Genomic DNA, 27,869 nt, shown 5'->3' with positions numbered 1-27,869 from the left:
GTAGCTGCAGGCAGCGCCTGGTTGGTGTGTGCGTGTGTGTAGGCAGTGGAGCACAGCGACACATTACCACACACATACCCACACATGCATGCACACACACAAGCACACAGTAGCAAAGGTATGCTCCCCAGAAACGTTTGAGAGCCAGTCTTGCACACAGGCCACCTTATACATCACTCTCTCATTCACCTGAATGACACCATCATTTCTGAATGACACCATCATTTCTCACTATCCACTCCCCAACCGTTCTCCTTCCACCCCCCACCCCCTCTCCCTTTTGATCCCTCCCTTTTTCGTTGTCTCGCGGGTGCAGTCTTTTGCCAGACACTTGAACAACAGGATCTCCGATACACAGAAGGCGCAAATGTGCAGTTATCACTAGAAGTAATGAACTGCTGAGTTCTGCTTTTGGTGCCTTTAGGTCAAGCAAAAGAGATGTTGGTCAAGGTGAAGCTTGAAGAGGAGCGTCTTGGGACCCCGGCTGAAGGACTGTGGGGATGGAGAGGTGCATGGTTGAACAGGGAGGTCAGTTCATCACTGTGGAGCATGGAAGGAGAAAAAGGAGTGCGAGTGCGAGGTCCCTTCTTTCGCTGCCCAGGAATTGCGAGATGACCCGATGTTGCAGAGCAAAGCGCCCGAGTGGGTACATCCAACTGGATAAGGTGCTTGAGGTATGTGGGGCATGTCCTGTTGGCCGCGGCATAAGCAAGTGTCAGGGATTTGTGCCTGATCCCTGTAGCGATCAGCAGCCAGTGGAGCGATCTGAGCATGGGAGCTGTGTGTGAGCACTTGGCTAGCTTAAAGATTAGGCGGGCGACAGCTTTCTGGATGATCCGCAGAGCGCGTATGGCACACGCCGGTAGGCCAGCGAGAAGGGAGTAACTAAGACGGAAGAGTACTGTGGCCTGGTAGAAGAGCTGTATGGAGTATTCTGAAACAGACGGATCCTCTTTCTGTGGCGTGGAGACTACCGGTAGGTCTGCATCATGCGAGCCATGTGTTTCTTGAAATCCAGTCTGATATCGAGGATGATGCCTAGGTTTCTTGCCAAGCAAGAGACTGCCACAGAGATGCCGTCGATAGTGATGGAGGGCTCTTGTGCCAGACAGAATCTGCCAGGGATTCAGTTCCAGCTGATGGCAGGACATCCAATAGGGGATATCAGCCAAATTGTTTTGTTGACTCGGGGAGGGGAGGGTGGAAAGGAGCGTCGTCAGTGTAGAAGTGGTAAGAGAAGTCATGTGATCCAACGACCAAGCCGAGAATTTGGAGCATGTAGAACATGTAGATGGACATGAGTTCCAGCACAGATCCCTGTGGGCCCAACCCATAGCAAGGTTCCTTTCAGATAGAAAGGACCTGAACCAGGAAAGTCATTCCAGCGATGCCCATTTCACCCAGCGTGGAGATGAGAAGCTGGTGCCTGACCGCGTCATACCACAAAACAGGCTGCAGACCGTTCGAGGAGGACCAGCACAGATGAGAGGTCTAAGGCTCTAGCTGTGTTGAGAGCCTCCGACACCACCTCTAAAGGAATTTCTGTCGATTTTCTGGTTTTGAAAACCGACTGGTGAGAGTCTAGCTGGTTGTTCCTGGTTAGGAGATGTAGCTGGTATACTTACGCTGGATCATATCGTTCACACTCTTCTCCCTGCAAACTCACTCACAGTCTCTCTCTCTCTCTAACCCTAACATACTTACAGAGAAGCACAGCTCGCTCACAAACACGCACACACACACACACAGTTGTACACACAGGGGATTATTAACAGCTAAAATTACCAGTGGAATATAACCCAAACAAAGACACATCCTGTTTCCTGGAACACAACACCACTCAACCCTCTGAGCCAGAACAGCGCCTACACACACACAGGCTACTCACACACACACACACAGGCTACACACAAACAACACAATGTGAGCGTGTGGAGGTAATCTCTTATTGATTGACTGCACGGGACCTCCTTCGCATGTTGGGTGTGTGTATGCATGTGTCCTTGCATGTGTGAGCTTCATTATGCCGTCGTAAGGCTGCTTGTGCATGTGTGTCCATGTGCTTTACTGTGAGTGATTGTGTCCGTGCGTGCATGTGTGTGCGTGAGCAGATGATAGAGGAGTCTTGAGTGGTTCCCTGGAGTGTGAGGCAGCATTTACGGCACTCTCAGCGCAGCCAGAGTGGTGAATATTTAAAGATGTGCCGGGGAGAGCTGTAAGAGACGTGTGTATGCGTGTCAGGTGTGTGTGTGTATTTTGCCTTTGTACGTGTGAAACAGGTCACGCAGCCTATGTGGCACTGTGTTTCTACACCGTGTGTGTGTGTCTGGCTGCTGTGTGTGTTTACGTGTGTCGTGCATCCAGTCTCTGTGTTCGTGTGTTTAGCCTCTACGTGTGTGTGTGTGTACTGTATATGGGCCAGGCTTGTAAATGAGGATGAATAGCAGAGAGCAGTCGTGCTCAGTGACGGATGGTGGCTGAAGGCCTCTCCATTTCTAGTTACAAAGACAACACTGTCCCCAGCAACAATCAGTAGCACTCACATGCAGACACAAACAAGAACTGCACACAGATAGAACAACTCGTACAGGCACATACACATTATTAGCTTTGTGTGTGCGTCCTACACAGCATCTAGAGTGTGCACGCATTGTGCACACGTGCACGCATTTACTGTCTGAATGATGCACTTGTTAGAAACAGCGAGGTAAATCATTGTGCTAAAGTAAACTCCTTAACAAGACGCACACACATTTGCAAATACTTTGCAGGAGACTGGATAACTGCAGGGGGGGAAGAGAGAAAAAACAGCTGCCAATGTGAGAAAGAGAGGGAAAGTAAGAGAGAGGAGAGAAAGAGAGGAAAGAGAGATTGTGTGAGAGGTGGGGTGCGGATGTGGAGAGAGAAGGAAAGAAAGAGGGATATAGAATGCAGAGCACGAGACGGAAGAGTTAATGTATCCCCCCTCCCGCATGCCGTCGCTCGTCCCCCCTCCTACTCCGTTTTCTTTGAGGGATGAATAATAACTGCAGCTCGGAGATTTCCTCCCTCGTTTTTCCGAGTGAAGAAAGGAGATGGGGAAGGTCTGCGTGCCCAAGGCACACTTGCCCACACACACACACACCTGTGCACACAGCCACATATGCGTATGCAGACACACACACTGTAGGCTAGCCTGAAGCAGGAAATGTAGACCTACCTGGAAAACGGTGTGTTGGGGTAAATCACATGATAAATCAAAGACTAGGCAAAGACAAAGCTTACTGATATGAGACACACGTTGACAAAACTGACTGCAAAATACACACTGACGGCCCACAATATAAAACACAAATGACATGGAAAAATGTTTGGTATCGCTAAAATATATTTGGACAAACACATGTATATAACATAGGAAATGGGAGGGGGAGACAGGGTTGGATGGAAAGAGGGGAGACGTATTACAGATTAGAAGAGGGGTGAAAGATTACAAGGGAGTGGGGGATAAACTACAAGGATAGGATGAAAAACAGAGAGAGAGAGAGAGAGAGAGAGAGAGAGAGGGAGGGAGGGAGGGAGGGAGAGGGAGGGTGATGCTGTATGTTGTATAATAGCTTAATAGCTGTGTGAAAGCCAGAAAAGGGAAAGAGGAAGAGATGGGGAAAGGCGGAGCAAGGGAGAGAAAGAGGTGAAAACACCATCATAACTACAGGGGCTGCGCCAACTCCATTTGCCACAGCTGGCAAACAATTAAAACATTTACCAGTGGCTGTTAAAAATGTGTGCGGGTGTGTTGCACGCCCGCATGTGTGTGCATGTTAAGGTTGAAGGAAATAGGAGAAAGCAAAATTATGTTGAGTGTGAGAGTCTAAAGATGGGCAGAGGGGAACAAGAAACAAGGGTTAGGGAGACAGACAGACAGACAGACAGAGACAGAGAGAGAGAGGCTTTAGCCGCTGCCCCGGGCCGTCTCTCTAAACCCTGTTTAGGAGGCTTTGGAGCTCAGAGAAAAATAATCTCCCACTCAGACACACACACACACACACACACAAACACTCCATAGACACACACAGCCTAGACGCACACATGCAAACACATATCTGTGCGCACACACAGCCATGACTTATACAAACCCCACACTACCTTGACACCCACAGGCATAGCCTAGTAGGCATACAAACACACCAGATCAGCGGAGCTCCGGTATGGTAGTATACAGCTGCGTCGCAATTACACACTCCGGCACTCAGGGGAGGGAGCGAGGGAGGATAGGAGGAGAGAGAGAGGGGGGGGGGGGGCGGGAGCTTTCCCCTCCTCTCCTAAGTGGAGCAGAAATAGAGGTACGGAGCCAACACATTAATAGCTGGGGAAATACATACAGCCAGCGCAGTGAATGAGGGAGAAGGAGGAGAATCAGTAGGAGGAGTAGGACGATTCCAGTTTTTTTTTTTTCTTTCTGAAGGAAAATCAGAGGGTGTGTAACAGTGTGAGAGAAAGAGAGAGAGAGAGCATGCGAGTGAGAGCCTTTATACGCAGAAGAAGTGGAGGGAGAGGAAAAATTGACAGAAAGGCAAGGGAATGGAGGACAAGAGAAAGGACAGCAAAGACAAAGACACACAGGAGCAAGAGAGAGGGGGAGAGAAAAAGAGATCAGAAGGAAGAAAGAAGGGAGGGGGTGCAGTGCAGGATGCATTTTGTCATCTTCATCGGCTGACAGCAGGAGAGCAGGGGGAGGGAGGGAGGCAGAGAGAAGGGCAGGAAGGGGGGATGGGCGGTGTTCAGCCAAGCCTTTGAGAGACGGTGACCCTGTAATTGACCCGCGTCTCCACGTACATCTCCGTGGCGACAAGCAGAGCCGCCGCAGCTAATCACTTAGTAACCCTGACCTGTCAATCATAGTCTAAAGGGAGCGTTTGGGGGGAGGGGGGGGGGTGTATAGAGAAAGCAATAGAAGGAGGGAGGAAAGGAGAAAGGGGGGGAAATAGGGAGGGATAGTAAAAATGTTCAGGTGTTATCATTTAGCTGCCTACATGCCCCCTTTCCTTCCCTACCCAGACTGGTTTTAAAGACCTAGTAAACCATACACACAAAGGCACAACAAACACACACACAAACTGTACAAACACACAGAGAGACACTAAGATGCAAACAGAAAAGGAGTGTTACCTGTTGATGAGGGGGAACAGAGATACCAGAAGATACACGGAAGGGTACCACTTCAAATGCTTTGTCTCCTTAGCCAAGGACACCTGAATGGAGAGAGGCGGGAATAATCACTTACTAATAATGCGAGTTAAGGCCGATTTATACTTCTCCGTTTTTACGGATACGGACACAGGGAACGCCCTCTCCGACGAGGAATTCCCTCTCCGTGCCCTCTCCGAGCCCCTCGGAGAGCTCTACGTGTTCCTGACTATCCGTCCGTCATTTTACGCCTTGGCTGTGATTGGTCCGTATTAAGAACCGCTTGCGTCAGGGGCGGGGGTGGGGTTGCCGTGATGGCCATGATAAACAGGACGAACAGAATCCTTTGACCGCCTGCTATAAGTTTTTACAATTCATATTTCAGCTAAACAGTACATGTAAATCAGCATCTGAATTAAAATGTGACGAGAAATGGGCAGTGTAGTTGCTGAAAATGTGCGTATTTTATTGATGAAACGGCTAATTTGTACATTTGCTCCGACTTCTCGATAACCTAGGTAAATAAACACTCGATGACAACTTACAAAAAACCGTTGCGCCACCTACTCTTCTGGCGGTGAATTGTTTTCAGCACCCACAGCCTTCGGAGTACTATAAATTCAATCAATCCGTCCGACTCCGTCCGTCCGTCTGTCCGTAACGGAGTCGGAGAAGTATAATTCGGCCTTTAGTGCGCACGCACGCAATCAAGCACACACGCAGGCAGGCACACGTAGTGTTGTCGCACATTGGAGAGGGCTTTTAATGGACCGTTATCAATTTCCCGCAAGTGGAATAGACAGAGCGCGGGCCCAGAATTGATTTCCTCTCTGTTCAAGTGTTTTTTCCCCTCCTTTCCCTGAAAAGGGTTGCGGAGCCAGCGCCTGTTATTGCACAGCGTGGAAACGCATACACGCATACCCACACGCTCTAAAAACCTTAACCACGAATCCCTCCCCCCCAGCCACAATATGGAAATTAATTAGTCACAAGGAAAGCATGGCGGTTGCTCGCCACGGCACCGGGGTTTAAACAATTCAAATGAAAACCATGTGAGTGAGTCCCACGGTAGTGTTTTATCTTGGTGCACGTGTAGTTTTGTGCTGTGAATAACCTAGTTTACATAATCTTGTTTTTTTGGTTGCAAAAAAACAATTCATTGTGCAATTATGAAGATCCTTTTTTTTTTTTTTTTTTTTTTTAACATAGGCTGACCTGTCTGAAGAATGAGTTTGACCGCTGCTTCTCTAGTCGTTGGGAAAACCCAGTGGAGAGGGGGATGCGAAAGTGGGGAGAATAGAGATGAAAAGGGGAGGGTTGAAGAAATGAGGCTCAAGGTTTTAATCACAGTCCTCTCGTGTCAGAGGCCTCGTGCTCCTTGGCAGCGGGGGGTAATGAAAAGGCAATTATGCACGGCGGGTTCTGCGGCCTTTCGTTAATGACGCACATTAGCAACGGTAATCAGCGTTACCGCTTTCTATCCGAGAGCCTGGTTTGTGAGCAACTCATCGGAGCTTGGATGCACACAGAATAACACAGTGTGTTGAATGGTATGTGGTCATGATACTTGTCGGTCGATGCGTTCCAGACACAGACTAAAATAACGTCTGTCTGTTCAAGATAACAACATAATTAATGAATAAGCATAGCCTATATGCACACCCACACACACCTACACGCACACAGCAAAGCTTCTGCTGAAAAGCTAACAAACATGCATGTGAACATTCAGAACAAGCCCCATACTGTTTACTGATGTCAGACAGCAGTCTAACCAACAAAGACAATGCAAGAGTTTGTGTGTGTTTGGCCTTCCACCCTCACTTTCAAGAACCCTGTGCCTGACCTGTGCATGGTTTGATGAAGATTGTGTGCCAAACATGTGCGTGTTTCTGTGTGTGTGTGACAACAAAAAAAAAGTGTGTGTGTCTGCGTGCCCCCTAGTCACACAGTGTGTCACAGCAGGGTAACCGATAACTTCCATGACAGTCAGTGAACACAGTATACGTACGTATGGTGTGTGTGAGTCCAACAATGGAACAGAAACCACACCGAGAACGTGAGTGTGTGAGAGGGAGACAACGTTGAACAACGTATATGAGGGGTGAGGGCGGCTGTGGTGAGGTGAGTGAAATCGCCAACGGGAACAGTGGTCACACAAACAGGCGACAATAGTATTTGCCTGGTTTGCAAATGCTGGTGCACACACACACACACACGTACAAACACACACAGTGCATAGAAAGCATCAACGGGCAGGAGAGGAGGGGGAATGTTGTTTTAAAGCATCCCGGCGCGTGCATAAACACTCATAAATATTCATGAACCCAGCTTGCTGCTTTATTCATACTGTGTGTTTGTGTTTTTTGTTTTTTATCTGTGCGTTTGGGCCTGTGTGGGTGGCTGGGTGTGTGGAAGTGGTAGAGAGACAGACAAAACGTGAGGGGGCTTGGGTGAGAGAGGGGAGATGGAGAAATGGTAAATGAGGTTTTCTGATTTATTCACACAAAGGGTTACACAGAGCAATTAGCACACGAGCAGGAGGGGAGTGCTGCCACACACACACAAACACACACACAAACACACACACACAGTGGAGGATGGGTTACCTCAGATCAACCTGCAGTTAATACAACTGCCACAAGAAGGCAGCATCTACCTTGCCCTCCCTTTGTATTCCCTCAGGCCCAACCATGACCCAGCACCCCCACACACAACTGTCACATTAAAACATCAACCATGACCCAGCACCCCCACACACAACTGTCACATTAAAACATCAACCATGACAAAATCAAGCCAGGGCCATCATGTTTCTTAACCCCCCCCCCCCCCCCTTGTCTTTTTCTCCCTCCTCCTCACCCCCATCTTTCTCACCTCTCTTTCTAAAAAGAAGGAGTGAGGAGAGGAAGAAGGGATGGAAACTGGCAACACAAACACAGATCCCTGACTGAGGTGGGGTATTGTGGGGTCAAATTGCTCCCTACTGGGAGATAGAACTGCCCAGCATGGCCCCAGCAGCTAATCCTACACATGCTCTAATCTACGGGTCGGAGTACGTGTGTCAGAGTGCGTGCTTGTGTTCGAGTGTGTGCGTGTATTTGTGTAGATATAACTACATTCTTATAACAATGGACATGGACATGGATTGCTGTTTAGGGTTTGGATATTTAAACAACTTACCTTTCTCCTTTCCCTTTCTGGGTTGAATGTTCCAAACCAGGACTGCATCTATGAAGACACACACAGACTTAGGTTAGACTCTGGTCACTCACAAATGTTGACACAAACAGGAAAAGGGTATTCGTTCAACAATTTCTCGACTAGGCGTTGCCGTGGTTCCTTTTGTGTCTGTGAGCATGTGTGTGTGCGTTTGTGTTACTACCAAGTCAAGTCTTCTAAATACTATTAAAAATACAGCTTTAATTGAAAGACTGATCCACAAGACTTTAAATGAATAGTAATAAATGAGCCTCATGAGCTGCACTGTTTTCTGCATCCCCTCTGAAGCCAATATTTCTCACCCCCAGTTTGACTCCCTGCCCTCCCCCGCACCCCAGCCTCTTGGCTCGGCCCCCCACCTTACCCCCTTTCTCCTACCCATCACCAGCTCTCCCCTCAAAGATTTTTTGAAATGTCTTTCAAGGGAGACAGTCTGCAGCTGTGAGGAGATAAGACTTGGGCTCTTCATAAATATGATAGAGGGAGAGGGGGGGCAGAGAGAGGGTAGAGAAAGGAAGGAAAGCTAAAGAGCGACAGTGGGAGAGAAAGAGACCAGTGAGCAGGATAAGTTATGCAGGTTTGCCAAGCGACCATATTCATGTATTCTCTTTATCATACATATGATGAAAGGGAAGTGAGTTTTTTCCCCCTCTATATCCGTCTTCCTCTCTCTGTCCCTTTTCTTTATGAGTCTGTGTCTCTGTGAGCCTTTCAAATGAAGGTCCAACTTTTATGTAAAGACCTCACACACCCACCCACACCCCAACACCCCCATCCTTCCAGTGACTGGGGTGGTAGTCAATGTGTTTGCCAGTGTTCTCGAAGCCGGAAGTATGACAAATATGTGAACTCTCTGGAATGTATCTCTTGGCTCTGGGTGATAACACACACCTTCTGGAATGTTGCCTGTGGCAACACACACCTACACGCCCAGAGAGAGAGGAGGAGAATGAGAACAGGAGGAGACAGAGTGTATGAGAAAGAAAGGAAGAAAGAGAGAAAGAAAGAGAGGCAGAGAGGCAGAGAGAGAGAAAAGAGGGGGGGGGGGGGGCAAGAGAATTTAGGACTTGAACTACATAGTTTCGTTCTGTGGGTTATTTATATACTCTTCCAGCTAATTCCAGTTCGAAGTAACCTGATTGGTAAATAAAAGTTTCTCAACTTCCTGTCTGTTGTAAAACAGAGAACAAGTCTACCCGTTATCACCGTGGTTACGCCCTGGTCCTCTGTCAAGCCAGGCAGGTTCTAGAAGATTTTATATTAACAGGTCATTCAGTTCAGGATCAGGCAGTACTGATTCCATTAGCAATGACTCAGGACTCCAATCAACTAAATATAGGTTTCTAACGGATCTATTGTAATAATAAGCATGTTAGGGTGAAGTGTAATGCTTGAAGCCTAGGAAATTGCTTGGCAACACCTTGTTCTACTAGCACTTCTGTGTGTTCTCTGGGATTCGGACAGAGGGTAAACTCTGATGTTGATTGTCAGTGAGAGGGAAAGGCTGAGCTCACCCTCTCATTGGCCACGTAGATGATCCTGGTGTAGCAGCAGATCATGAGGAGGATGAGGGTGAAGAGTGGCACGTACCATCTGTATGGAAGACAGGGAGCAAAAAAGGGGGAGAGAAGGAGAAGGAGGGATGGAGAGAGGGGGAAAGTAAAGCAGTGTTTAACATTTCAGTAATAATCCTCAGCGCAACTGGTCGTTTTACAAAAGTCCTAAAACACATGCAAGTTGCTGAGTTTTACAAATATCGTCTGTAGAAATGTCTGCCTTCTCTTGAATATAACGGAACTAGATTGGGTTAGACTTGTGGCCCTGTTGTCCATGATAACAAGCACACTTGAGGCTCGGGGTCTGTGCAAGTGATACGGTGTAGCGATACGGTGTACTTAAATAGAAAGAAAATAGTTCCTATGTGATACTGCTCACAACAAGGTGTGGAATACCTTGAGTAACAAGGTAATGACTTATGGAAAGAGACATTTCTGTTGAGCTTTTCCAAATGTATTTGATTGGAGCTTTGAGCACCACAAGACCCATCTAGTTCCATTATATTTGAGAAATATATATTTCATTATACTTGAGAAAAGGCAGACATCTATGATCAAAACAATCTAGATGGATAAACAGCACTAAGGTAAGACGAAAAATATTTATTTTAGATTATGGGGTGAACTGTCCCTTTAAAGATTGAGAGAAAGGGAGACAAAGAGGGAGAAGAAATGAATGAAAAGATCTTCAAAACCATCCTAGGAATTCAACACACTGAAAGTGAGTCAACAAAAATATATAATGGGAAAAGAAGCGTCCAAGAGACTAACACGTCAATGCATCCCTGCCTGACTTAACTCACTAGAGCCCGACTTAACTCACTAGAGCCCTGTGAGGGGGTTCTCACCCGCTGGATATCTGACCATTACTGTCCATTCCTGCAATGTGCGTGTCCACTCCCAGAATGTGTGTGTCCACTTCCCCAACTGCATTAGTTGACTCCATCCTTCTGGTTAGCTAAATCTTGGGACCCGCAGTCCCAAGTCCCCGTTTTTTGACCACTCGCTGCGAAGTTAAAACTGGCTGCTCCCACGACATTTGCGTTGGGTCCCGTGGGACCCCAATCCCAACACAGTTCTCAAGTACTCACCCTGTGTGATAACCACATGCTGATCAGAATAGAGGGCTTCCAGTTACACCCCCACGACTCCCCAAAATGATGGGAGGAGGGAGAGGGATGGAAGGATGGAGGAGAATGAGGGAGAGTTGTGAGAAAGAAGAAGGATGACTGGGAGGAGGAAGGAGTGAGACAAATGAGTAGAGGGAGAAAAAGGAGGAGGGGGAAGTGGAAGGCACTAGGAGTAGAAGGTGCACAAGGGGTAGAGGGAAAGAAGAGGCAGGAGGGAGAAACAGAGACGTGGGGGGGTGGGGGCAGAGGGATACCAGGCGGCAGCTACAAAGTGATATAATTAGCATGATAATGATCAGCCATTAAAGTCTGCTCTGCTCTAAAACGGAGCACTGAGAGACCGAGAGAGAGACCGAGAGAGAGGGAGAAAAGGTGGAGGGATGAAAGGAGGAATAGGGAAGAGAAAGAAGGAGGAAAGAAAGACGTGGAGACGGAGGAGCAGGAGACGGTGTGATAAAAAGGGGTGAGAAGAGATAGACTGATGACAGGAGATACGAGAAAGGGATTCATAGTGAAAAACAGACATGCTATGTTGATGAGCAAAAGAAACACAAAAAGAGAAAGGGAGTGAGGGAGTGAGACACACACACTTCTGGTGCTGCCCTGTATGAAAAGCAACAAAGATGGATGAAAGCCGCATTAACGTTCTGAGTGGAAGGGAGAAATGAGTGAGCGATGGAAACAGAGAAAAGAGAAAAAGAGTGCAAGAGGAGTGGCTGATGGCTAATTCATCCCCATAGAGACTCCATCCCTGCTCTCGTATCGTCTGAACCCTCCTTACCTACTGTTGGTGGGACAGGACAGAGATTATGACCAACCTGTTCAACCACTCTAGCCGGGCCACACATAAATAGAAAATGAAACAGTGGGAGGGAAGGAGAGGGCGGAGAAAGAGTCAAAGAGCAGGGCAGCGAGGGTGTCTTGGACACACGTATTTTGAACACGTTTGACAAGCGCACACATCCTGTTCCTCTCAGTGCAGACAAACAGGTTTGGACTCACACAGTATAGAAAAGTAAGTAAAAAAATGAGGTGATGAGTCATTTCTTTCCTTTATTCCTTCCCTCCTTGCTGATCTTGCTCCTTACCGCTCTCTTTTGCTCTTTCTCATCATTCTTCTCGCTCTCCTTCGTCCTTTCCCTTCTGAAATGACAATCCCTCTCTCCCCTAGCTTCTTTTCATTCTTCCTCCGCTCCCTTGTCCCCTTCTCCCTCATATTTTCTCTCGCTCTCTTTCTCTTTCCACCTCTGCGCTTGGTGGAGCGCTGATAAAGACAGACAAACTGAGTCTGGGAACAGAAGAGGAAACCGCATCTAATCGCTCGTGCACTCCCCCTCTTATCTTTCATACGATATGCAACTATAGCCCCCCCGAGACCGTCCCTCCCCAACATAGAATGATTGAGCCCCGATTAATACATTCACAGGGTTTTTAAGCAGCCTGATCGCTCTGCTACATACAGAGAGGTGTGTGGGTGAGAGAGAGAGAGAGAGAGAGAGAGAGAGAGAGAGAGAGAGAGAGAGAGAGAGAGAGAGAGAGAGAGAGAGAGCCTGCACTCGCATTTGCTTGTTTAGCTATACTGATAGATTGGAGGTGCTGCAAGCACTGATCGCCCTTCCTCCGTCCCCACACTCCTCTCTCTCATCCTTCTATCCGTTCTGTGAGGTTGCACTCACATTCCAAATCTCCATGCGACGTGACTGTCTGTGATCCAGCTGGAGGGAGACAGAGGAGAGAGTTCAGAAGGCAGACAGAAATCAAACCCAGCTAACTGAGAAACAAACATTTGGGGGAAGGGGGGTCCTGAGATCAAGTCTCTGTTTCATTTCTGATATACAACACAACTACCTTTCCTTTAATCCTCTCCTTTCCTCAACTAATTTAAAACAAGGGATGGACAAATGAGACGGGTTCTTCACCCAAAACTGGATATTACGGATCAGGGCTGACCATTTGAATAAAACAAAAGGTTGAAATATATATTTAGAATTCTATTAAGACTATATAAAAACAATAAACTCACAAATTCTGATCCATCTTTCTCTCACATTGGACGAGCCAGCATCTCAAAACACACTGTTGCTATAAAATGACAGTTGCTCAGTGATCCTGGCAATATTTGGTTGACACTGACCAAGGTGATTGGCTACTTACCACCAGGCTCCAGCAGGTCCATAGTACCCCCTGAGGAGGGGCAGGGTGGCCATGACCAGTGGCACCCCCCATGCCATCGCGTGGTACAGTCTGGAAAAGGGGGGACAGGGAGAGAGATGGTTAGGCTAGGCGCAATGGAGAGCGAGAGAGAGATGGTTAGGAAAGGCGAAATGGAGAGAGACAGAGAGAGAGAGCACACAGACAGCCTCTGCTCAAGTGAGGGGCTGATGGTCAATACTTTATGGACCACGCGATTTCACAGTCGATACACTCTAAGACCTACAGTCACCTGACCTAAGTGCGGTCAATAGACACGGACTCCCTGCCAATACATGATCTAACACCTGAGGCAAACACATTGACATTCACAAGCATACACGAGCCCTCATTTATGAAACGACAGAAAACAGGACGTTAGGTCATTTCCACACAAAGCTGGGCGTTTATCAATCTGGGCGTGAGTGGAACCTACGCTCAAATGTCACGTCAAGCCTCAACTTGTGTACGCAATTTCTTGAGTCAGCGTGGACTTGCAGAGCAGCACAGTAAATCTGGCTGAGTGGGAGAATTGTTATTTGACCAAATATTCTGACTAGCATCTAAGCATATGAAGCCATAACTTACTTACTGTACTTACTTAGCTTATAGCAAAATAATAAATAAATAAACAATGAATGGGGTCAAGAGTACCTAGCCTAAGAAACTAGGTTCTCTCAAAATGAGTAATTAATCTTACACGAATAATCGGGATTAATATGAATTTCAATTTCATTTTGAGGTAGCCTACTTTGTTAGGCAGGGATCTTTTATGGGGGGTGACTGATTCAATGGACTTGTTTTCCATTTTGAGGTCGAATTCTGCATCTCCATGTCGTCAACTCTACAGATGAGGCCTCTAAACCGAGAAAAGTGGCATGATATTTAAATTACAGTCATTTTCATTTACATTTAGCAGACGCTCTTATCCAGAGCGACTTACAGTAAGTACAGGGACATTCCCCCGAGGCAAGTAGGGTGAAGTGACTTGCCCAAGGACACAACGTCATTTGCACGGCCCGGGAATCAAACCAGCAACCTTCTGACTACTAGCCTGATTCTCTAACCGCTCAGCCACCTGACTCCCAGGTTTTCAGCCACCTATCAATCAACGCCGACAGAAGATACTTACATTGTTAATTGACAATTTCTGCACATGGATCTGCGCTCGTTTCTGAGTTAGATTCATGAACGAGCGTCACTCTCGGTTGCATCACTACAGTTTTGGTGGATATCTATCTCATCTGTCTTTCTGTGCCACTCTAGTTGGAGAGTAGGCTAGAGTAGTTAAGTGTTTACTGAATGGAAGTGTGTTTTCTCTGGGTTTGGTTTGTAGGGCTTCGGGTTGAGGACACTTTCCTTTAGTTCAACCTGGGTCCTACAGTTTTTCAGAATAAAATGACATACTTTACATTTCTTAAATATATGTTCTTCTCAATAAGGAGCATCAACATGCATACATGTATGTATAATGTATATATGTCTGTCTTTCTCTAACACTATCCTCACCTCTCTGTTTCTCCTCTATTACTGTCTCTCTTTCCTCTGTCTCTCTCTCAGCGCACTTCCTGTTCTTCTGTGATGAACAGTAGAAGAGTGAAGGAAGGGAGAGCGAGACGGCGCATACAATAGAGTGAGCGAGAGGGAGAGAGAGAGATGGGCAGGGAGAGAGTGATTGTCTGTCAGGGGGTGTCTAAACAGAGATAGATAGCTAGGTGGTCACTGAGCTGTGAACAGCGAGTAAGCGAGAGATTGAGAAGCCCAAAAAGAGAAGAGGGAGGGAATAAGGGGAGGAGAGAGATACAGATCTAGAGGGGAGGAGAAAGGGGGGAGAGGGGAAGATGACACAAACAGGGAAATCAACACGCAGCATGTGGACGGTGTGGTGGTGGTGGTGGTGGTGGTGGGGGGGGGGGTTGGAGCTTGTCAGGAAATCGATGCATCACACACTCGGCGAGGGCGATGACGTGGTCTGCAGCACAATATGGACTTAATGAGGCACAGCAGGCCTGATACGCTCTAGCGCACACACACACACACACACACACAATTCTTCATTCCTGCTCTTTTATCATTATTTGCCCAGGCCCCATCGTTCTATCACTTTCCCTCATCCTCTACCACCCCTCTGCTTCACCTTTCCAGAATCATATTTCCAAATGCCTATTTCAATTTATCCCTCCTTCATTCCTGCCTGCATGCCTTTTTTCTTATTCTCTGACCTCAATGTCTGTCTTCCATTTCCTGTTCTATTCAAACCTTGCTTTTCATACAGAGTGGTAGAGAATTAGTCAAACGATGTAGAGATGTATTTGTGTGTCTACACACACACACACACACACAAATATGCACAGCCACAGCAAGTGAAAAATGAGTTCTAGTGTGACCCCCACGCCCCCCTCCTTTTTTCATCCTCTGCTTCCTTCTCCTTCAAAGCTATTTGGCACCAATTAGAGGTGGTTCAGATTTGAAGCAATGGGGAAGAAAGGGAGGAGTGAAAAGAAAAGGGAGAGAGCGGAGGGACAAAGTGAGGTCAGAGAAAAGAAGGAAGGAGAGAGAAAAGGGAGAGAGACAGACAGAATGGAGAAAGAGAAGGAAGAGAGGGAAGGAGAGAAAAAAAGAGATATGGAGGGAGATAGGGAGAAAAGTGATATGGGGAGGGAGGGAGGCACAGGGGGGACATGATTCTAAGCCGGGCTTCAAATAAAACTGTCCTCTCAGAGTTATACAGTTAGTATGGCTCAGGTTATTGCTAATCAATAAAGGAAACACCCGCAGGACACCCCATTGGCACTTCACCACAGCTACCTAGACACACTGACACTCACACAGACAGGCACAGTATGTAGATGGATCTACTATATAGTCATGAATAATGAGTGGAAGAAAAAAGAATACAAGAACACAGACAGACACTTACAAACACACAACCATTCTACCTTCTCAATTACAGTGTTGGGTGACCTGAGACAACACACAACACACGACGGACACACCCGGATAATAGAATTTCCAAAGCCCTGAGTCTAAATGACCCGACCTTTAACGTGGTAACAGATTAATTGAATAATATAACCGATGGTGGCCAGAGGTCAGCGTTGGACTCACATCTCAAATCTGTTGGTGCTCATCTCCCTGACCAGGTTGAGGTAGAGGTTGAAGGTGATGAGGCAGACCCAGGCCAAGGCACTCCAGTCTAAGGAGAAAGGAGATGGGGGGGATGGAGGGACAGAGCGGGAGGAGAGGAGGGTTACAAGGAAATGAGAACGAAGGAGGAATGAAGAGAGGGGAGGCATGGATGGAGAGACCGACAAGAGAAAAGGAGGGAGAGCGAAGGGATGTAGGAAGGCAGAGACAAGAACGGAGGGAGGAGGGATATCAAGGTTGGCTTACACATCTCTGGTTACATTTGTGTATAGTTAACGTGTGTGTGTGTAACCTCTATGATAAATGAGGCCCCATTCAGCAGTAATATGAAGGAAACCTATGGCTGATGGTGATGAATGAGAGGGGGAGCAGAGAGAGAGATAATGATGAACTTTGGGGAAACAGGGGAGAGGGTGCAAGGAGAGATCAAAGATGACAATGGAGAAATACAAACAAAGGAAAAGAAGACAACAAGAGGAGAGTGAGAGAGATGGAGAGAAAGAGAGTGAAGTAGAGAGAAAGACACAACAATGTACAATAGAATTCCCATGGGTAGTGCCACACTCTAAAGCGTCTTATGTCCCGGTGGTTGTGTGTGTGTGTGTGTGTTATTATATGTGACAGGGCAGGCAGTGCTAACTGTCAGAGTGATGGATTCCCCGAGCTACACACAGTGAACCCATCCTGTCTCTAAGGAGATGGACACACTGACACACACAATTCAACACACCCAGCGAAGCAATAACACTCCTTTTGTCTGTCCGTCTGTCTGTGTACTGAGCGGTGGCAGAAACTGAAGTTATCTTCCGCCGCGCCTCCCGATGACAGCTGGTGTGATAACAGAAACACCTTACATAATCCTCCTGCCTCGAACTTGGGTTTCTCATCCTGGAGCCATCAGCACAAACCGACACACACTCCGTTTTATGGCTCTTCTCAGCGTGGCACAAATACACCCCTGCTCCATGTTCATCTGATATTCCCCCCATAGACTCCCTCCCTCTCTCATCCAGCATCTCATTTTCTCTCCTTTTGTCATACACAAACAGAACTGGATTGCAGGCCCTGTAAGAACAGTTCTGAAAGTGTATTTGGGGGTCACTGCCCTGCTGGAAGACCTATGACCTTTGGCTGAGACCTGGCTTTCCAGCATCGGGTCCAACATCACTCTTCTCTTCTTGCACACAATAAAGGCTCCCAGTGCCAGAGGCAGACAAGAAAGCTCCTCCAGTTTTGACTGTGGGGAACGTGTTCTTTTCATGAAAGGTGTCATTTTGTTTACATTTACAGTTAGGTCCATAAATATTTGGACATTGACTCAATTTTCATCATTTTGGCTCTGTATACCACCACAATGGATTTGAAATGAAACAATCAAGATGTGCTTTAAGTGCAGACTTTCAGCTTTAATTTCAGGGTATTTACATCCAAATCAGGTGAACGGTGTAGGAATTACAACACATTTTATATGTGGCCCCCCCCCTTTTTAAGGGACCAAAAATAATTGGACAAACTAACATAATCATAAATCTAATTGTCACTTTTAATACTTGGTTGCAAATCCTTTGCAGTCAATGACAGCCTGAAGTCTGGAACCCATAAACATCACCAGACGCTGGGTTTCGTCCCTGGTGATGCTCTGCCAGGCCTCTACTGCAACTGTCTTCAGTTCCTGCTTGTTCTTGGGGCATTTTCCTTCAGTTTTGTCTTTAGCAAGTGAAATGCATGCTCAATTGGATTTAGGTCAAGTGATTGACTTGGCCATTGCAGAACATTCCACTTCTTTGCCTTAAAAAACTCTTTGGTTGCTTTCGCAGTATGCTTCGGGTCATTGTCCATCTGCACTGTGAAGCGCCGTCCTATGAGTTCTGAAGCATTTGGCTGAATCTGAGCAGATAATATTGCCCAAAACACTTCAGAATTCATCCTACTGCTTTTGTCAGCAGTCACATCATCGATAAATACAAGGGAACCAGTTCCATTGGCAGCCATACATGCCCACGCCATAACACTACCTCCACCATGCTTCACTGATGAGGTGGTATGCTTTGGATCATGAGCAGTTCCTTCCCTTCTCCATACTCTTCTCTTCCCATCATTCTGGTACAAGTTGATCTTGGTCTCATCTGTCCATAGGATGTTGTTCCAGAACTGTACAGGCTCTTTTAGATGTTTTTTGGCAAACTCTAATCTGGTCTTCCTGTTTTTGAGACTCACCAATGGTTTACATCTTGTGGTGAACCCTCTGTATTTACTCTGGTGAAGTCTTCTCTTAATTGTTGACTTTGACACAGATACGCCTACCTCCTGGAGAGTGTTCTTGATCTGGCCAACTGTTGTGAAGGGGTTTTTCTTCACCAGGGAAATAATTCTTCTGTCATCCACCACAGTTGTTTTCCGTGGTCTTCCGGGTCTTTTGGTGTTGCTGAGCTCACCAGTGCGTTCTTTCTTTTTAAGAATGTACCAAACAGTTGATTTGGCCACACTTAATGTTTTTGCTATCTCTCTGATAGGTTTGTTTTGATTTTACAGCCTAACGATGGCTTGCTTCACTGATGGTGACAGCTCTTTGGACTTCATATTGAGAGTTGACAGCAACAGATTCCAAACACAAATACCATACTTGAAATGAACTCTAGACCTTTTATCTGCTCCTTGTCAATGAAATAACAAACTCCCATGAAGGAATAACATACACCTGGCCATGGAACAGCTGAGCAGCCAATTGTCCAATTACTTTTGGTCCCTTAAAAAGGGGGGGGCCACATATCAAATGTGTTGTAATTCCTACACCGTTCACCTGATTTGGATGTAAATACCCTGAAATTAAAGCTGAAAGTCTGCACTTAAAGCACATCTTGATTGTTTCATTTCAAATCCATTGTGGTGGTATACAGAGCCAAAATGATGAAAATTGTGTCAATGTCCAAATATTTATGGACCTAACTGTACATTTAGCAGACGCTCTTATCCAGAGCGACTTACAGTAAGTACAGGGACATTCCCCCCGAGGCAAGTAGGGTGAAGTGCCTTGCCCAAGGACACAACGTCATTTGGCACATTTGGCACATCGAACCGGTAACCTTCAGATTACTAGCCCAACTCCCTAACCGCTCAGCCACCTGACTCCCCCTGTTTCCTGTAATAAAAGTCCTGAATGGTCCGTATTCAAAAAGTCCGAATATGGTGTGTAAGACAGATGATGTTTGTATATCTTATTTGCAGTTCAACTGTTCTCATTCTGTCCTCTCAGAAGTTTTTGGGTTTGAGTGCGTGTGTGTGATAATTGATGTTACAGGAGTCTTACCAAAGTAAGTGAGCCACCAAGCCTGGAAGTTGCATAAACTGCCTTCAGGGTGGGACTCACTCTGGGGAAGGAAGAAGAGGGAACACATAATGCATGCTTGTGTGTGTGTGTGTGTGTGTGTGTGTGTGTGTGTGTGTGTGTGTGTGTGTGTGTGTGTTGAAAATAAATTACTCACCATGACATATGCTATGCTGTCAAAGAAGGCCGCTATTGTCAGACTGAGAATCATTTTCTGCAGAGATAGGTTGAAGAGACAGAATAGAGATATAAAAAGAGAAAGAGAGCAGAGAGTACAAAGTCTCATATACCCACACATGACCTTATACCAGCATGTGTCAGCAGAGAAACAGTGTCTCAAGGAGTATGACAAAACATGAAGAACAGTGAGGTAACTATAGTATCCATGTTTGTTATTTGTTCTTGTACATATTTGGTTGACATTTGGACTTGTGCTTCCTGTGATTTTGTCATAATTGCATGTCCCTTCACTGTGGACTGCCATTGGCAAAATTGTTTCATGTAAACAAATACAGTATATTAATCTGAAATTATATGAATTAAAACAGAGAAGAGGAGAGGAAAAGAGACAGGAACGTAGAGACACTTGCAACATGTCATGATCTGGTCTAAACTGGTCCAGAGATAACAGGATCCAGGCAGGGTTTCACTGTAATCCGTCATCTACTTTAGATTAGATGACAGCCGGCACTTAGACCTGACTGGCTGGCAGGACAGGTATTTCTCTTTCTGTTTCACACACACACATGCTTGAAAAACAAGTGCACAGGCACACACACACACACACACACACACACACACACACAGAAACAGATACAAGCACGTAGCCTACACACCCGCAACTGCACTGAAGCATGTACACATTCATGTAGGCTAAGCTTACACAACACACTTCATTTGAAGCATTCAATTGCATGATTGAGTGCAGACAGAGACTGAGTAACAGGAACCAGTTCACTATAATAACACAAAACCAGCCATAAGTCAATAGCAACCATAATTGATTTCATTTGAACACCTTAATTAAGTTTCAATTATTGCCAGATGTGTTCTGCTCAATTTAACTTCCTTCAGTCACAAAGGTAAATGTTCCAATACACAAACATAAACAGCTTCAAAAACATGAGTTACCTGGGCCAAAGAGTGATAACGCCGTAGCAGCCAGATGACAAATAACATGAAGAAGCTGAAAGAGAGAGAGAGAAATGAACGGAGAGAAAGTTAGTGGGACAGAAATGTATTTATGCCCTCTTAGCTAATAAAAATTTGTCACATTTGCTGAGGCTCACCATCCTATCAGAGAGAACGTGCCCGTAGCTCGTTTTACTGCAAGGATCACCACCTGAGGAGACAAATCCCTCACAGGGCATCAGTCCATTTACTAACCACTCATGATGAAGATGTCGCTCTATACAGGGCTTGAAATTACGACCGTTTTGGTTGCACAAGCTTCCGAAATTGTGTCTGTGCGACCTCAAAATATATTTGGGAGCATTTGCGCAAGTGCAAATAATCTTTATGGTGCAACCGGTTTTAATTTATTTACAAAACTCAAAGCTCACTAATTAGCCTACTACTTTGTATGTGCCTGCTGTGAGCTGATACAGTGAGTGACCCGTCCACCGTTCTATCCAACATTACATAACCAACTACAGAGGGTACAATTTCTGGGGAAATTGTGGGGTGTGCTTGCGTTGCAAATCATTGCATTCTGTTTATATTTACATTTTACACAGCGTCCCAACCTTTTGGGAATTGGGGTTGTAAATCTACACCATTTAGTCCACACCCTCACCTACTCTGGCCCGACACACAAGTCTCAGAGGCTTCATAGGACACAGGACTGTGTCCTCCAAGAGTATACAAATTATACAAATACAAACACTTTTACCAAAGCCTCACTGTAGTGTAGCTGTGTGCAGTGTGGAGCTTTACTGATCGCGAGGAGAACACTGCCCTTTTTTCAGCCACATCAAGAGGAAAATGTACAAATGGCAAAGAAGGGCCCAACCCTACATTGGAAATGATCAGACAAACCAAACTGTTTGACAGATTCAGCCTTTTCTGTAAATGGATGAATCTTGATCTAGGTTGACTGTTCAGGCTTACAAGTAGGGTTAGGTGGGTGGCTGGTAATTAGGTATAGTGATACAAGCTTCTTACAGCTTCTCGGACACACAGTAGTTTGTGGGCCATGGGCTGTACAGCAGTGCTGCAGCATTCCTGGATAAACTAGGCCATTGCTGTAAGCTAACAACAACTTGGACCCACCCAAAAACTAAAACCTCACTTTGGGACTCACTGACAAACATTGTGGCTTCCGATTTACTGTATCCTTATAACTGGTCATATTTAATATTTCAGCTATAATTAATTCAGCTTTACTCATACGGTCATAGTTGTGTGTGTGTTTTTGTGTTCATCAGTGCTCCCGGGATGAAGGAAGACACAGAAAAACACAATCATGGTTAGCTCTATGCCTGGATGATAAAGGCGTGTCATTGTATCCTGCAGCTTACACGATCCCACGCTGGAATCAACCACTGAACTACGACTCCAAGTTAGGATGTTTCTACTTATGTTGATGAACTAGGCTCTATTAACCGTAAACAAAGGTTTGTTAAATACTGAGTACCTTGCTAAGCAATGGCAACAGATGGGCATGGCGAACAGCTAAGCATTTTAAAGCAACAACAACGCTAAACGGCTGTTTTTTAAGAAAATCCAGCTAGTTAGATACAATGGTTCGGATCACTAGAAGACAACGTTTTCCGAAAGATGTACGATATCTAAAGGCCTATATCTTAGCAGTAAATTATATCAATAACTGAGTAAGTGGTAACACACGTTACTTGCATGCTGGCTGAGTGTTATCGTGGACTGTTGATGAACAGAAAGCTAATACTAGTTAGAAACGGTACTGTCTGTAGCAATGACGGCAAACCAGCTACTACAAGGCTAACACCAGCTTTAAAAGCCCGATAGAAATAGCAACTAGTGTAGTATAGCTACAAAGCTACTTACACATCGATAGTCTTCAGAGTCTGTATTGAAGAATACACAAGGTGTAAAGTTACTGCTGTTTGTTAATGGTACGTCTTTACTGCCCATTTCTGTTATGCTAGCTAGCTAGCAAGCTAATTGGCCATCAATGTTTGGCGTCTAGTCCAGAAGCGCACGTGAGCTGACATCAATATTCTACAGTGCGCATCGAGGGGCAATATTATCCCACATTCTATGCGATTCCTGAAAACACGAACATGTCATTTCAAAGTTTTGAAATTGTCATTTTATCATTGTTATATATGATGTCCCTTCAAAAAGGGGAGCTTCCGTAGCTTATAGTTATCGCTTATAGTAGTGGAACGGCATTTTCATAAACTTGTTTTTTTGAATGAGGTGGATGGTTATTTTGCGGCATAGCATAGGCCTACGATTTTTTAGGCCTAGACAGTTTAAAATGTTTGCCATAGGATATTCTGTCTCTCTTTACAATTTAATTATTATCCGATTTTCAACTCATGAAGCCTAGACATACATTTCGAAAATGTAGCCTATACGGGTTGGTTAAGTTAGGACATTTCTTTACATTCGTCCTAGTAACGTGTTCATAATTAGCCTGTCGCAGTATTTGGCATGTTTTTTTGTTTTTTTTACAGTAGGCTAGTAAAGGTTATCCAACACTGCAAGAAAACGCGCACAGACAGAGTCACACTAATAGCCTAAACGTGTGAACAATATAATGGTATCATTAAATTTCGTCTCAAATTTCCTTGTAGGCTAGAGTAGACTATAGCCAAATACTGAGAAACGTGAGAATGCTTTAGATACCCTACAGCTTAGGTTTTGTCTACCTGTTTTGGAGAATCAATATGTAAAATATAAAATACTTCTGATTAACATTTTAGCACTTGTGTTGAATACAAATGGAAGAAGTTACTCACTTAAATGTGTTTCTGAGTAAAAGTGCTGACAAATTAGGTTATATTTATAAATAAAGTTTATTTACATGTCATAAATACAAAATAGGGCAGTAAATGAAAAATAAATCTTAGGCAGATATGAACATCTGCATTAATACCATGGTAATGAAACAACAACATTAACAGCTACAACAGAACATGATCTCTTGGAAACACTTCATTTCTCTATAACAGTGTATCAGTTGTTTCCATGTCATTGAGCATGTGGAGCATGTGGGATCATAGGATTGGTGGCGTATACCAAGCCTCCTTCAATTCATGCACAAAAAGACACATTCATTGTCACATACAATAGGAAGCAGTAGGCTATGCTGGCCATACATATTAGGCTACATTGGACACAATGGCATCATTAGCCAGGCTAAGTCCCCTGCCATGTTGTCAGTCGCTGAGTGGACTGTCCCAATGCAAGTATGTAGGCTTTAGCATGAAGGCTTGAAATTTCGAATTAAATAAACAGTTCTCTCGAATATTTAACTCGAGATTAAATGTAATACATCATTAAATAAACATATTGAGATGAACGTATGGTGCACCGCTGGACACGGGCCATCAAAAATCATCGAGTGCAAAACGACTGAGGAAATGGAACCCGAATATAGGCCTACCACAATACAGGTCATCCAGATATTGGAGTTAACACACCAATAGGCCTATACCATATACAACAAAGTAGACCAATACATTGATTGAGAAAGACAGCTTTCTGTGCCCTCTTAATTTTTAAAATGCCTCCATCAAACGAATTTCATCAGTGGCAAATCATTTTGTTCAGGTCCAATCATTCCCATTTATCGAGTGGAAGCAACACACCACCAGAAATTAAGACTAAATAGGCTACAGTTCAAATAAAGTTATTGACCCCAGCCTCAAATACCGATCTCCTGCTTGTAGCGTTTGGTGAGGGTGTCAGCCTGTCGTGTCAACTTGGAGAGGACGCCCTGGAGCCCTGTCAAATGGAACTGAAACTGCTTCTCCAGGTCTGCCTCCTCCTCCTCCTCGACCTCTTCTCCCTCGGAGTCCATTCGTGAGAGTTCCTGCTTGCGCCTCTCCCCAGCGCACCGGACCCCCCATTCCATGTCGCGGCGGATAGACTTGAGGAGCTGGTAGTAGCTGTACATGTCTGCGTCGTCCAGGTCGTTGTTGGTCTGAGATTTTAGAGCTGCCATCTCCCTCTCCTCGTCCAGCGGAACGTCCCGGAGTAGGCTGGGTACCATGACCGTCTGGTCCATGTTGTTGACGGCGCCGAGGAAGCGGTTCATGGCGTTGAACAGGGAGTTCTTCGGGTTGAGGGCTTCTGAAATCTGCATCATCTTGTCGAGTTTGTTCTGCTCCTCTTTTTTGTAGTAAATATATAGACAAATATGTCTCTCAAATGCGACCGCAGCGTGCTCTGAATAGCTTGCTGCCCTCCTCGGACTGTTTTAAATCCTGCTTAATCGACTTTGAGATCAACCGACTTTTCACGTTCAGTGCTGGAGCAGAGATTGGTCGCTGGATAAATCGTGTCAGAGTTTACTTGGTTCCAGACTAATTAAGAGACTTAAATTCAGTTGTCTCTGTGTTGTCTTCTGTCTTCTTTCGTTTATTTCTGCCAAGTCGAGGTTCTGAGCCGGTTCTTATAGCAAAGTGGGTTTCGTGTTCAAGGGCGTTCCCTAAACCTGTTTGTCAAGGTAATCGTCTGTGTGTAACCCGAAACCCGGTAACCTTAAATAGTACCCAGCCTCAAATGCTTCTTTTTTTATGAGTTATTCTTGCATGTAAAACAAGTGCAATAGACTATGAGATGCATATTGATTAGCCTACAGATTAACATGGAACGGTAAATAAACACAGACAATTAAATAATTTAATGTTTAGAAAATAGCTTCTGAGTCTACAGTAAGTCGTAGCCTATGTTGAGCTATCATTCACAAAAATGAGTACATTTACATAGCAACCAAACGGTCTGGCATTTGTTGTTAAAAAGTCACTTTAGTATCACTATAACATACACATTTTACATTAAGCAGGAACTTTTGCACAGAGCGAAATCTGACAAAACCGAATTTAGGATTATTCATGAGGAAGCAAATCAGCCCATTGAACCCTGCCTTCACATCAAGCCAATAAAATGCTACCTTAAAAAGGGCTTGTCAGACACAATGTTTTTACAGGTGAATGAATATCTCTATTGTAGCCCTGATGTGGCTTTGACCTAATAGGAATGTAAGAGGTGATTGCAGTTGTAAAAAAAACTATTGCACTACCTGTTATTCATTTAAAAAGGTGAGAGAGGTCAACAGCCAAACCTCAGTTAATGCTGTATGCAAGATCCCAGATTTGCCTGTAAACACACACATCCAGAGAGACAGATGGAAGAAACCCAAGAATTGGCAAACTGTGATGATAAAGGTGAGATTGAACGGATAGAGAACTGTCCAGGGCGGCGGTTGCTTTCGTGTGATACTGACCCACACCTGGTTGCAACCAACACTGATGCTATGTAAAGACTGTATGTATATACACACACATAGACGATCTCTCTTCCTTTAATTCTCGTTAATTCTCTATGTATATGTATATTTAGGGCAAAACAAATACAAATCTGATTTGTTTCCATGGGTGCTAAAGAGAGTAGATACTGGCACAGAGTGTTCTGGAATGCACCAATGATTCAGAGCCCTGGACTGGAGAACTGACGGCAGCATAAATGAGGAATGTAAACATAAATGACAGAACCTGCTTGGTCGGTCACTCCTCTTTCTTTTATCTTTCTTTCCCCATCAGCCTCTTTGCTGCCCCACCTTCTTTCAGAGTATTAAAATTTTTTTTGGTTCTCTTACCAGAAAATTCCTGCAACGCCCCCCTGCCGCCCCCCCCCCCCTTTCGATCTGTGATACCTCACATTTCTCTCATGTCAGTTTCTCTCTCTCTTTCCTTAGCCTTCCTGAATAGCTTTCACTCCATTGTATTCTGTCTCTCTCTGTCTCTCTCTCACACACACACACACACACTCTACTTCTGTTTGCCTCTCTTTAGGTCTCTCCCTCATAACCCTCTGTGTCAAGCTCCCAGGCTCCCACAACTCCCCCAGTGTACAAATGCTCAAACCAGTCAAACTGAACCAGGATCAGATACGACAAGATGTAGGTCAGCAGTTTTCTCAACATCACAGGCCTGGATTGATCCCACATCTGATTGAAAGCGAAGCTTAGTGTTTGGCCAACATATGTCAAGCATTTAAATGTAAGCAATATCTAGAGTCACGTCCTTTTGGCCTGTAGCTTTGAATAGAACAAACCCTTCTGGACATATTAAAGCTGACTGGAGTAAAAACACAATAAAAAAAACTTACACGAACACACCCACACAAACATATAAATACCCAGAGAAGCATATCATTGTTCTACACTATCCACAAGGATATGTGGATAGGGAGTCAGGTGGCTGAGCGGTGAGGGAATCGGGCTAGTAATCCGAAGGTTGCCAGTTCGATTCCCGGTCATGCAAACTGACGTTGTGTCCTTGGGCAAGGCACTTCACCCTACTTGCCTCGGGGGAATGTCCCTGTACTTACTGTAAGTCGCTCTGGATAAGAGCGTCTGCTAAATGTAAATGTCTTGAGCCTTTTCTTGAAGGTGGAGAGACAGTCAGTGTCTCTGATGGAGGTGGGGAGTTGATTCCACCACTGGGGGGCCAGACAGGAGAAGAGCTTGTGTTGGGACCGATTTGTTTGTTGATTTTGTTTTTGACGTTGTGTCCTTGAGCAAGGCACTTCACCCTACTTGCCTCGGGGGGAATGTCCCTGTACTTACTGTAAGTCGCTCTGGATAAGAGCGTCTGCTAAATGACTAAATGTAAATGTAAATATGTATTCTTACATAATAGCCTACATGAGTAGGCTATAGCCTACATTCATTAGATGTAGGCCTGTGTGTTTGTAGGCTATGGGCATTTGACATATATAACAACAACAAATATTAAATTGAGCTTTCCTTGGTCACTATAGTTACACTGGTTTCATCAGGGAAAGACAGACGAAATAGATAAAGGGAGGGGGGGGGGGGTGTCTCTCAGTATGACTAGCCTATCTTATGAGATCTATAGGCTTATAATAGTCAGAAAGTGGAAGTCAGAGGGTTTCCCGTTTAAAGGGAAGGTGACGTAA

At 45.2% G+C, this 27,869-nt stretch overlaps 2 protein-coding genes across 2 annotated transcripts in view; both read right to left on the bottom strand.

Moving 5' to 3' along the window:
• si:dkey-100n23.5 overlaps positions 1–22,948 on the bottom strand; it is a 35,560-nt gene extending 12,612 nt beyond the window's left edge. The window contains exons 1-11 of the mRNA XM_062457656.1: positions 22,761–22,948; positions 21,026–21,078; positions 20,868–20,922; positions 19,894–19,950; positions 19,719–19,779; positions 16,373–16,460; positions 13,229–13,318; positions 12,751–12,789; positions 9,903–9,981; positions 8,350–8,397; positions 5,149–5,231 (exon numbers count right to left, since the gene is read on the bottom strand). Coding sequence (XP_062313640.1) covers positions 5,149–5,231; positions 8,350–8,397; positions 9,903–9,981; positions 12,751–12,789; positions 13,229–13,318; positions 16,373–16,460; positions 19,719–19,779; positions 19,894–19,950; positions 20,868–20,922; positions 21,026–21,078; positions 22,761–22,847 — 740 coding nt within the window. The 5' untranslated portion in view covers positions 22,848–22,948. The remainder of the gene's footprint in view (positions 1–5,148; positions 5,232–8,349; positions 8,398–9,902; positions 9,982–12,750; positions 12,790–13,228; positions 13,319–16,372; positions 16,461–19,718; positions 19,780–19,893; positions 19,951–20,867; positions 20,923–21,025; positions 21,079–22,760) is intronic.
• A 770-nt stretch (positions 22,949–23,718) lies between these two features.
• LOC134017721 (mid1-interacting protein 1A-like) lies at positions 23,719–25,327 on the bottom strand. Its single transcript, XM_062457678.1, has one exon. It carries the CDS (start codon positions 25,030–25,032, stop codon positions 24,589–24,591), a length of 444 nt encoding a protein of 147 aa, XP_062313662.1. The 5' UTR covers positions 25,033–25,327; the 3' UTR covers positions 23,719–24,588.
• Positions 25,328–27,869: the final 2,542 nt, after the last annotated feature.

This window comes from Osmerus eperlanus, chromosome 3 (genome assembly GCF_963692335.1).
Source record: "Osmerus eperlanus chromosome 3, fOsmEpe2.1, whole genome shotgun sequence".
NCBI classification, from domain to species: Eukaryota; Metazoa; Chordata; class Actinopteri; order Osmeriformes; family Osmeridae; genus Osmerus; species Osmerus eperlanus.
Note: the sequence above shows the minus strand (reverse complement) of the source record. Positions and strands in the feature narration are given on the sequence as shown.

Excerpts from the sequence above, each read along its gene's own strand:
- LOC134017721 (XM_062457678.1), bottom strand. The coding sequence starts at position 25,032 with ATGATGCAGATTTCAGAAGCCCTCAACCCGAAGAACTCCCTGTTCAAC.